Source organism: Lepidothrix coronata, unplaced genomic scaffold, assembly GCF_001604755.1.
Source record: "Lepidothrix coronata isolate B3197 unplaced genomic scaffold, Lepidothrix_coronata-1.0 Scaffold12, whole genome shotgun sequence".
NCBI lineage: Eukaryota > Metazoa > Chordata > Aves > Passeriformes > Pipridae > Lepidothrix > Lepidothrix coronata.
Window position 1 is genome coordinate 8,600,741 of NW_016690192.1, and position 12,024 is coordinate 8,612,764.

At 43.6% G+C, this 12,024-nt stretch overlaps 1 protein-coding gene across 1 annotated transcript in view; it reads right to left on the reverse strand.

Annotated features, from left to right (window-relative positions):
* SYDE2 (synapse defective Rho GTPase homolog 2) overlaps window positions 1-11,689 on the reverse strand; it is a 28,803-nt gene extending 17,114 nt beyond the window's left edge. Inside the window, exons 1-2 of the mRNA XM_017805304.1 lie at window positions 11,581-11,689; window positions 7,443-8,165 (exon numbers count right to left, since the gene is read on the reverse strand). Of these exons, the coding sequence (XP_017660793.1) occupies window positions 7,443-8,165; window positions 11,581-11,689 (832 nt within the window). The remainder of the gene's footprint in view (window positions 1-7,442; window positions 8,166-11,580) is intronic.
* Window positions 11,690-12,024: the final 335 nt, after the last annotated feature.

A 12,024-nucleotide genomic window follows, 5' to 3' on the forward strand; every position in this document is an offset into this window, starting at 1 on the left:
CTATCCCTCGAGAAACCGAGAGTGGCTCTTGCTAGCAACAGGCACCCCACTCCCTCATCACTTTTCAAACCTTAGCAGCTCCCAACAGGACTTGCCTGTGCAGGCTGAGGTGCTATAGAGCCCCTCAGCACACTGATCCTGTGTGATTCAATCAGCACAGGCAGCTCAGAGAGACTCAAACACCTTTATTCATCCATCATTCCCCCTTGCTAGCCAGGGAAAGGGAAACTAGCTCTAGCTCCAACAGAATGGGTCAGTTTAAATAACTTTTGCAGATAGTTGCTTAAAAGTGTATCTTTATAAAAGAAAGTTACAGTTATGAAGAATAATGCATAGAATCTGTTTTCCAGAGGAACAGAGGAAAATTCACTTAGTCCTTCATCTCATGGAAGTAGTTCCCTTGCAGGGGAAGGGCTATTTCTAGCACGCCTGCTGTGCTTTTCTGGCAAGCAGCAAGTTAGAAATGTGGTGTTTGATAAAAGTGCACAAAGCCCTCCCTTGTACTGAAAATCACTGCACAGTCCCACTGGTGGGTTGGCCTGGAGTGCTCTGCAGCAATCGGTGCCACACTGTAGCCTCTAACATTAATCTTCCCTTTCTGTCAAAAGCCTCTGGCACAGGCTTGGAAACACAGGCCAGCAAATTAAACTTCCCCCCAGCTCATTAAAACCAAAGAGTCAATCTAACACTACAACTTTTATGTGTTCAACTTCTGCTGCGTTCAGCACCAAATAGTTAAAGTGAAATATGTGGCTGGAAGAAACTTAACAGTCGAGTATTATGCAGGATGGTATTCCCATCAGCACTGAGCCACATGTTGTTCCACTAAAGCCAGCAATGTGCTGAGGTATGCATGCAATTTTAAGAGAGTGTACATGACAACTCTGAACAAGCTGCAGAAGGAGTTGTAGCACAGTCCAGTAACAGTTCACTTCACAGCCTACCCATCTGACACAGCTTTCTCACAAGGGTGACAGAGGAACTGAGCTGTACCTCTTTCCTTGACCAGGTTACAAGACTGTGCTGCAAACAGGCTTCCCACTGTCCCTGTCCCCACTTGCTCTGCCACTGTACATCCCATCTCAGCAGTTAGACAATAAAAATATCCCTACAAAAGGGTGGTAGGAGGAGATGAAACATAAGAGGCACCTGTTGCACCAGGGCAGTGTGGGACCAGTTTTATATATGCAGCCGACTATCTGTATGTGTGTATATAATTTATCTTTTACAGTGCGAACACTCAATTCCTGGAACAACCTTGCCAAGGATGTGGTAGAGTCCCCACCACTGCAGATTTTCAAGATGCAACTGCATAGGCTGCTAGGTAGTCTCATCTAGGCTCCCCCAACCACTGAAGAGTAGGTTGGATGATCGTCTCATGCCCTCTCCAACCTGGGCTGTTCTATCAGATACTGTCTACTGCATTTACCTTATGCCTTCTGGATGGTTTAGCAGTATGAGTAACGGGGGGGAGGGGGGAAGCTTTTGGAGGACAACATAATCTGAGTTAAAATTACTTGACACCCTAAGCAACTGCTTCCATCAGCTATGTGTTCAGCTTGAGCATTAAAGCCACCTTTCACTTTACCCAGAGCTATGGCTGTGTGAAAGCAAAGCCTTTCCGTGACTGGAGAGACATGAAGAGCCCACAGGGCTTCACAAATCCAGGCCCCCTTCTCCCACCCCATCCATCTCAGTGTCCACAGGACAATCACTACTGTCCCTTCAGCCAAGCAGGCTGGCACTGACAGACCGTACCCCTACACAACACTGCCCCAAGGGAAGAGAGGATCAGACTCTCTTAAGAACTTACAACACAGCCCCTGCCAGACATGTGCAGTGATTTAGCACAGTAAAAATGCTTGTCTGACTCTGTTTAATGCTGTTTACATGTGCTTGGGCACATATATCACTGTCACACCAACTGCCAGCAACACATGCTGTTTTACAGGCACATTTGACTACCCTATTATACATGTCACATTCCTCATTGCTTAAAGTGGGGTTTCTGAGTCATTTTAATGGTCCTCAAAAAACATGTAATTTATTTTTGGGACAATAGGTTGAGGTGAATAAATAAGTCAAAAAGCTATCAGTTGTTTATTACAGCAAGCTACTGAAGTATTAAACAGCCACTCTCATAACTAATGGAAATGCTGACTTCCCACCAAAATAAACACGAGTGGTAGTTTAATTTTTCCTACCATTCTCCAGACATTAGAAGTACACTACATCTAACACTGAAAGCATCTCTAGAATAATGGCATTAGCATTGAAGATCAAAGCCATTTCATTTTGAAAAGTGAAAAAAAAATACAGTTAACACTAGGTGGTTATAACTTTCAAAACTAAAGTGTCTCTTCTGCCTACACTTTTCATGTTTTTTTATTATTTTTTTCTAAAATCAATCTAAAGATTAAGTGGGAAAATATATTAAAAGTAAAAAAGCGGCAAATCTAAACAGAAAAGCCCAAACATCTCAAAATTGTTCTCATGGCAAATAATGGTTGAGTGAAAAAGGGCTACTGTTTTTCTGTGGTAGATTCCACAAGAAATTGATCTGGATCCTCAACTGACACAAACAGACAGCTCTATTTATGTCAAAGGCTGTTAACTTCCTCAGGTGTAGGTATATTTCTAGACCTGTTCTGATTATAAAATTTCAGAGCAGAACTGTAAATAGCATTGAGAGAAGAATTCATGCTATATCAAATTCAAGGAACTTCAATTAAGATACAAGGAAAGCATCACCTATATCTACTTCAGCAACTGGGCAAAAGAAAATTAAAAAAAACTAAAAATAACTTTAAAAACTGAGATAGAAAACAATTATTTCTATGTTACATCCTAATTACTTATATATGAATGGAAGAATCTCTGTTTTTAACCTGTAAAAAAAAGTTTTACCCCTACATAAATTAAATAATTTGACCAATGCAGTCCCTGAGTTCTATCTCACATAATGCTTTAGAGTCAAGGAATGGAGAAATTATTAAAAAGATAAAACATAAAATCTCTATGAACTCTGTAAAGATAGTTTGTTTTCTTCAAATACTATGCACATTAACATTAATTAGGCTGTGATGAACCCATCAACCCCAGGATCACTTTTATGGGAGCAAAAGATATAAAATAAATTGCTTTATATAGTGCATTAATTAAAATAGGAAGTGATTACAGCCTATCATGCACTCCAAGGGCCTGACCACGGCCTGCTCTCCATCACAGGGGCGATCCTAGGAGCATCCTTCACAGGGGTACATCAGTACAGAGGGGAACAAACACTTTAGATCCCTGACCAGACTTAAAAGAGTTCAGTATCTACACAGAAGCATGAGTTTGTTGCAGATATTTTAAACATTAAGGATCCTGCGATGCTCATAAGCCACAGTTGGCTCTACTCCGATGCTGGAGCCACACCAAGACACTCGCGGCAGCACCGCAGCTGATGCCAAGCACTGTTTGTTCGGGCTGCTCTCACAAAGGTTTCCTCTCCTCACTGTGCCTTTCATGGCATGAAAAGCAGCTTTGCCCCTACTTCCCCTGTCAGAGGATAAAAACAGTTACCCAAGAAAAATCAGAAACTGAAAAAGGCAGTAACTATTTTAATTTAACCATTTCCACTCCACAGTTGCTACATTCTTTTGCCTCTTTCACTAGCAGGTCCTTATAGTATTGTCGGCCCATGGATCAAAGACAAATGCATGAATAAGCCCTTGACCTTCAAAAGCACGTGCACAAACTCCCAAAAAACCCACCGAAAATCTGGCTTCATCTCTGTAGGAGAAAGAGGGAGCAGAGGGACCTTTCTGCCACACACCTAACCATTTTGATATCTCAAACACCATGCAAATATTTGACATAAATGCTTTTCTGCCTCATGAGACCAAAGCTCCTTGTATTCGCAAAACAGTTAAATCACAAAGCATCTTTCATCTGGAAAAAAATTAAGTGTTTGCAATACATGGAAGGAAACTTGTAGATAGTATTTGCTGCCCAGTATACTCTACACATATTGCTGGAAGCTTGCTTGCAACATGTAAGCATGCAAAATATTTGCCTGCATTGGCCCCAAAAGATGTACTTGGAAATCAGGATAGTGGTCACAGTCTAAGTGGAGAAAGAACGCTGTAGTTTTAATACTATTTAAGTCAAGCTTCAGTTGGCACGTATCAGGGCTAAGTGGGAACATGGTATAAATCTTCACTTGCTGTAACATCGTAAAAAAAATTGTTGACAGAGATCCTTACCAGGATTTTCCATCTAGACTGCTACACAAGCACATTTTCAGTAGCAAAAGCACAGTCCAGATCCTGGTAACCTACAACACACAAGTCCTACCAGGATGTCTCTGAGATACACACATGAGATGATTCCATTGATTAGGTGGACGCTAATCCCAACAGTAATCCTCCCCAAAAGCAAAAATATTACAAATTCTTCAGAAGGCACTATTCAGAGCTCCACAATGTAAATCTATCACAGAAGACAACATTACAAAGGGGTGTTTTTCTTCAGCAATTTGCAGGTGATATAACTATAAAAACATACAGTTAGAGTTAAATCCTAAAGAGTTGTAAAGAAAATTTACTTTAGCATTTTACAATGCAAAAGCCCTAGATATAGAAATTCTCATATTGCATTTATAACAAAAATATTCCTATTTTCCAATCATAACCATTTGCCTGCGAAGGGAGACACATAATTAAAAACAGCCTCCAGGGTCCTTTGCACTTAAAGTGGTCTCCCACAGACCCAAGAGCACAAGCTGGCACTATGTTTCTACATTACTAATTTGGAACTAAGTTACCTTCTTACTCTTACCTTTGGGTGTTATAAACAAAATATAAGAATTATTTTCCCAAGCTCTGCTGTAAGGGCAACTTATTTCTAATCAGTTTCTTTTTAAAAGCCAACAAAGCCAAAATTATTCACTAAGGAATTACCTGACAAATCCTGTTAACATAAATGGCATTTTCTGTAGAAAGTAGCCAGATTAACACTAGTAACTAGCAGTGTAAATTAAGACTGTGGGACAAGTTAGCACCTCTACAACCATGTACAGGAACTACCTATTTGCTGCTCTGTTTGAAAAGACTCCCGATAACTGAATTTTTTAATTTACTTTTTCTTAATCTTCTTTCTAAGAAAAAGTCTTAAAAAATAACAAAAAAAAGAGAAAAAAATCCATTACCATTTTCTCTCTACAAAATTGGAAATCCAAATAAGGTAGCAATGTTTAAGGTTTTAAAGGTAAAAATGATTCCATTGTCCAAAGAAAACAGCAAACAATACAATGAACAAATACATGTATTTTGCTGGGTTTTGTACTGCCCCACTTTTTTCTGTCTCTACTTTCCAAAATCTAATATTTAGGCTCTAATGCTAACCAATATTGACATATATAAAATCCTACCGATAAGAATGGTAAACAGACTTCTCCCTGAAGCAGTAATTGCTTATTTGTCAGGAGTTACTGCTTAATGTATCCAGCTCTCTATGAATACAGACATCTATTTCATACCAGTTGTATAATTCAAACAAGGTCCTAACACAAATAAAGTTAAATTGGCCATGTTGCCCTTCATGCAGTAATTTTGTATGGATGAGCTGTCATTTTAAATTTGACTGAAGATAACTGTAGATACCTTAACCGGATTAAAAAGAAGAACTAAGCCCCTTCTCCATAATAAAGCCAATTAGTGAGCAGCAGGGATCTACTTCATCATCAATTAATCTATTCAATGTGATCACTATCCAATACATGTAAAAGGAGAGCTGCATTTGAAGTACCTTAATTAACTCAATGCATAATAAACAAATCAGGTGAAATTCATAACTTCTCTCCTGGTTTCATGAGACATTTGAAATAGGCAACTTTGCTTTCAGAAATAAATGTTTCTCCAGTATGAAAACAACTTTGGCATTTTTCTTCTCACAGAAAGAGATTTATTTCTTAAAAAAAAGAAATAGTCATCCATGTATTGAGAGTAACCACCTAAATGGGACGCAAACAGTTTGTAGGACACACATGGCTTCCCTAAATAACCATGTTTACTGACTTCTACAAAGCATCTAGAGCCCCCAACAAAGACAAAAATCTACCAAAGAACATGATATTTCACGTCTGGCAAGCAAATAAAACAGGTCTAAGTATTTTATGCAGCTTACGAAGTGAGCTATTTCTAAAAAAATCCCCAAGAACTTTAACACACTTTGCAACTACAAATATGCTTATATCTGCAGCATTTCCACAAAAAGAACAAAATGTGAGCCCCCAAAAGACCAAGTGTTTTTTGATTGCTCTGTTTACAGTGGTTGCTCTGGTGCCTTTTAAAACAAACCCTGTTCCCAGAAGTAATCTCTGCACTGGGAATCCAGTCACAGCAGCTCCTGACACACAGGGACACAGGGCCAGAGGCTGCCAGGATGGCAAGGCTGGATGGAGACAACTCAAATGCAGGGCTCCTCCAGAGGGCGATGCACACCTGGGCTTCCACGCCAATGTTTCAGGCCCTCACTAAGGATCGATGAGCCAAGCAGATATACAGGCTCCTAAATGTCAGTGCTAAGAAGGTGTGAACTTTCTCCAAAGAGGGGGACCTGGAATTCCCTGTATCCTGAACTTTAAGCTGTTTTTAACTTTGAACAGGATACTAGAGTTAAGGTCAAGATAATATAAGGCACGTAAGTAATTAAAAATAATACCTTTTTGGAAAGGGCTGGGAGGATTTTTTCTGCCTACTTTTGTTTGGTGTGGTTTTATATTTGTTTGAGGTTTTTTAACAGACTGGGAAAAATCTTTAATAAGATGCTGAATTCACACACTAATGGAATTATGGAAATGAGACTATCAAACACTCAGCCAAAGATAACCAGGAACAAAGAGGCTGGCTTCTGAAAGTGAAAACCACTCTCCTCCAGTCTATTAGATTAGCCTGAGACAGTCAACAAGACAGTAATTACAGAAAGCGATGTGATGAATAGCATTTATATGGTCTTCCAAAAAGTCTTTATTAAAAAGTCCCAGACAGCAAGGTAAAGAAACTTGTGCAGACATTAAGTAGCTTTGAGGCTGGAATCCGAGGCCAGGGCTGGACACCAGCTGACAAAGGAAACCCAGTGTGTCCTCACATTACCAGGCTTCATCAAGCTCGCTTTGTAAAACCTTTGTCTTCAGTGAGGTGGGGGCCAAAGAGTACAGAGGCCAACCACACCTGGACATGCCATGAACAAACTGACTGAAAAACAACCATGCAGCTCCACACTTCACAGGTATCAGCCTCACAACCTGAGTCATTTTCAATGAACCTGACATGCATTTCCACCAGAAATTGGCTTGATAATGTAAAAGGAAGAGAAAGAGAAGAGACATAACAAGGGTTTATTATTCTTCTAAAAGACAACAGAGGTCATAACACTTATGTTCCTAACACTCTTACCTGTTGAAGGGCACTTAAAGGCAGGATTGTCCTCTGCTGCTGGCATACTGGGAGCCTTGCAGGCAAACTTTTGCCGGTGCTGCTGCACATGGTCCCCGGGATGTGCGGCATCGGCCTGACTCCCTTCACCAGGCTGCACTGTCCAGTTGTTCCCCATGCTCTCCATGGAGCGTGTGGGACCCTCATGGGGACTCGTGGCCATCCCAGAGTCACCTCCAGGGTGGGGTTTGTACCAAACTGATGGAGAGCCCACAGCAACAAGGCTATTTGCAGCAGAAAGGTGGACCCCCGGCGAGTTGGGCTCATCATCTTCAGGGATGGGGTTGTACCATATTTCTCCCTCATCATCCGCGTCATTGTCCTCACCCAAGTCCAAGGCAGTGCTCCTCGTCGTGGCGGGGCTCGCGGTGCTTGGCACGGCACAGCCTCGCACGGGGCGCTCCCGCCCCACCCGTGACGTGGAAGGAGCCCATGGCACTGCAGGTTCAGGCAGTGGGATGGGGGATTTGGGTACCGGGATAACAGCCCCATGCACCTCCTTACAGGCATTTTCTTCTTCCAGAGGAGGGGGAGGCCGCCGGTGTGTGCTCTGCTGCAGCCAGCTACGTTTCTTAGAAACGGTAATGCTGTTCACCTGTGGCCTGTGCTCCGGGACCTCGCTGGCCTGGGGGCACTTGGGCTCCTTCCTGCTTCTCGAGGCTATGTAAACATTTTCTATTAAATCTGTTCCCAGAAAGACAGACAAAAAGAGAGGGAAAGACAAATGTTTAGAATATCGTTTTGCTTCTGACAAATACATTTGCTGTCATATAACACTTGCATTAGACCTCATCCGAAAGGACAAAAGATAAGTTGATATGATCATAAAATTAGATTTCAGCCTGTCAACGCAGAATGTGCACATAACTAATAAAGAGCCAGGCTTGTTTGGCTGTGTTTTTAACACCATGTAATTTAGATAAATGGCAGTGAGATAGCTCTGCTGAAAGGTCACGCATACTTCCACAGAAATGGCTGCTTTTTTCGGCCAAGTTCAGGTACAATTGGTTTGAAAAGGTACTACACAGTATTTCTCCAGTTTAGTTACACCAACAAAGAAATAATCCCTACCTTTGGTGTAACGTACTGCTTAAATGTCTACAAAAACCCCACACAGATTCACTTCTAGATTTCTATATAAATAAAGGCAAAGATATCTCTTGCACAAAAACCTTCAGAAAGGGCTGTCCTTACCAGCTTTATCCGACAATTAAGATAGAAGTATCCCCTGATTTGGGGGGAAATAAAACAAAACACACTGTCGTGAAAAGAAGGAAGGAGAAAGAAGAAATTTAGAAAAGTTTTTACACAACCAAAATTTCATAAAACTATTAAACAAATTCCACTGACTGCTCCCAAAAACTTGACATAGTTTCTTCTAAACATTTAATTGTGCATTGAAAGAGCCCCTCACACTTGAGCCCCCTGTCAGAGCACATCAGAGCTACGCTCAGCAGCAGCGTCATACCCCTGGCAGGCTGCAGGGCACCACAGCCGCACGTCCCAGCCAGGGAGCTGGGAACACTGCACTAGGACTGGAAGGAAAGCTGCAAATACATCCAAATTAAAAACAGGAGGACAACCAAGACAGGGTATCCTCAGCCACTAAGGCTGAATGGAGATAACTGGGCTCTCATAAAACAGACAATTTCTTTTCATGTGAAGCCCTTTGCACTTGGAAATTCCAGCTATTTTTTACTGCTTGAACATTACTCCAAGCAAAGAATTATTTACACACCAATAATGGATGCTGCTAAAACATGGACACCTCTCCGGAGGACTCAAGGAGCAGCTCTGTAAATCCAACCAAGTTCACTGATTTAGAGGAAGACATGAAAGACTGTCATTTGAACACTTTCCCTTTGACACTCTTTCTAGGTTAGTATTTTAATGGCAGAAGAGATCCTTTATAAGATCTGAAACACCACCATTTTATTTGATGAAAGATTCATCATTTGGCGATTTCTCAAAAGAGTAAGGTTTGCTTGTTTAGCTAAAATGCAACATAATCACTGTTTGTGATTTGAAGAATTAACTTGTTTCAAAGAAGTAACAAAATTAACCATGACCATTTTGAAGTCTGTGCACACCTCCACCGAAGTGTTTTGCTACACTGGGGCCTAAATTGGTCAGTTAACAGAATCTGAGGAAGACATGAACACAGATCTCTGTCAAAGTTTCAGTGATTTGCCAGCAAGCATATTCCTTCCCCCACCCACAGCCTGGAAATGTAAGCATACCATTGTAAAAGCTCCCCCTTACACACTTTCACTACTATTTCAATAAAAACTAACCAAAAGGATAGGAAACTAATCTGCATCGGGCATAGGGCTATTCCTATGTTTCCAAAAAGTCTGTTTGGATTGAGGACTTCTCAGGCAGGCATCCTCCTGACAGTGACAAATAACCCAAAGTCCTTGCTTTCGTCCAAGGAGTGGTCCCTGATCTGGTGACAAAGAGATGGAGCATCCGAGAGCTGTATTTCTACAAACAAAAATATCTGCTGCTTCCTGCTTTGCTGTAGAAATGTAGGCCCTTCCGCACTGGTTGAGACAGCCCACAATTCCCAAAACAGTGAGCTCCTAAGAAGTGCAGTGTGCCTAAAAGTACACACAAGTGACACATCTGGCATCAGCCTCAGGCTGCTCTTCAGTCCCAGAAGCAGCAAACTCAACTTTATTTTCAACATCCATCCGGGTATCTTGATAACAAGCCATCTGCAAGAGCTTACTGCAGAAACATCAACAACCACGAATCTCAGCCCACTCCAGCAGTGCTGCTGCTTGCAGAGACACGCCACCTACCACATGTCTCAAGTCGACCCCATCTCTGAATTAGCCAACATGCTGCCAGAGGTCACTGATTGTAAACGCCCACTGAAATTCATCCAAATGATACACTTAAACGTACATCTCCCAACTGCAGTTTCTGCTTTTGCTAACAATATTTGCAAGCACTGCTTCCCCTTTATTTGAACTTGGCCCTGATCCTGAAAGCCCTTATGCCTGTGTTTATTTTAGTAACACACTGCTTCATTTGCAAGTATCTGCACAACCAGTGGTTTGATATCACAGAGCAAGTTTTCAATGTTGTGAGCTGTTATAGGAACAAGCTGACTTTACATAAACACAAAGTTTTGAGAGACATACTGGTCAGGCACATAGTTTTTGTTCTAGAGCAATGTTTCATTCAGAAGAATGCTACCTACTAACTATGAGTATTTTAATATACATATTTAATATTATATTTGATATAGTTAAGACCAAGCCTCCACACAAATACAGAATATGGCAATGGTTCCTTCTCAAAAGGCTTCAATAGAGTGTTTAAGATGAAAAAAAAAAAAAGTCAAGTGTTCCCTTCACATTCCACTCTATCTACAAAAACCTAAATAAATCAGTATTTCAAGGTAAGCCATGACAGTAACAACACCTGAATGCTCAGAAACCAAAGATTCAATGTTTCAGCTCAACTGAGGTCAAAACTGACATTCTGCCGACTCCGTGGGCACAGAATACACCTCACCGCGATACCATGCCCTGCTCTGCAGACTATGGAAGCGGAGAACAGCTTTTTCCAGCCTCTCCATATATGGATCAAACAATCCACAGTTCTCCTGGCTGATACTTAAAACACGTTCTCTTTCACCAAGTTTCCTAGCAAAAGAGTAAAATATAACTACTATGTATTCAAATGGAACAACGGCAAAACTGAAAACCGGTCTGTAAGATTTCCAGCGCATCTTTAAAAACTGAACAAACCAACCAACCCCAGGAGCAAACAGCAGCCAAGCAGTGACAAGCAGCTGTAGGACACGAGAACGAGCTGCGACGCGCACGCAGCGCTGGTCTAAACTCCAGAATCTCTCGCTTTAACGAGGAATTTCCACTCCCCGGCAGAAGCGCAGGCACCGACGGCACGGTGCCGACTCGACACCCGAGTTCCAGCCCGGCCCCCGCGCTCCGGGCAGCGGGCTCGGCGCATCCCGGCGCCCGCGGGGCTCCTCGACCGCCCGCGCCCGGCAGGTGGAGGAGCGGCCGCGGGCGGAAGCCGGAGCCGGGCACGCAGAGTCCCGCGGCCGCGCCAGGCACACACTTACCCTGCGGGGCGCAGACCCCGCCGTGGCGGTGCCCGGCGCCCGCCGCCGCGCCTCGCTGGGACCTCCTGCCCCGCAGCTTGGAGAGCGTCCTGCGGAGCGGGTCGGCCATGCCTGGCGCTGGCGCTGCCGTCCCGCCGCCCTCAGCGGGCGCTGCCCCCCGGCCCGCCCGCGGCACCCCCTGGCCCCGGCGGCAGCCCCGGCGCGCGCTGCCCCATGGCGCCGCGGCCCCGCGCGCCCGGCCCCGGCTCCGCCGCGCACATACTTGGCATAGCTGAGCGGGGTGAGAGGGCGCCCGCACTGCGCATGCCCGCCCGCCCCGCCCGCCCCGCGCGGGGGTCGTCCCGGCCCCTGAGGGAAGCGGTGCCGCTGCGCGGGGCCAGGGACGGGCTGTGCCCGCCCCAGGGGCAGCGCACCCCTTGTGCTCCGGCACGGACTCCCCATCAG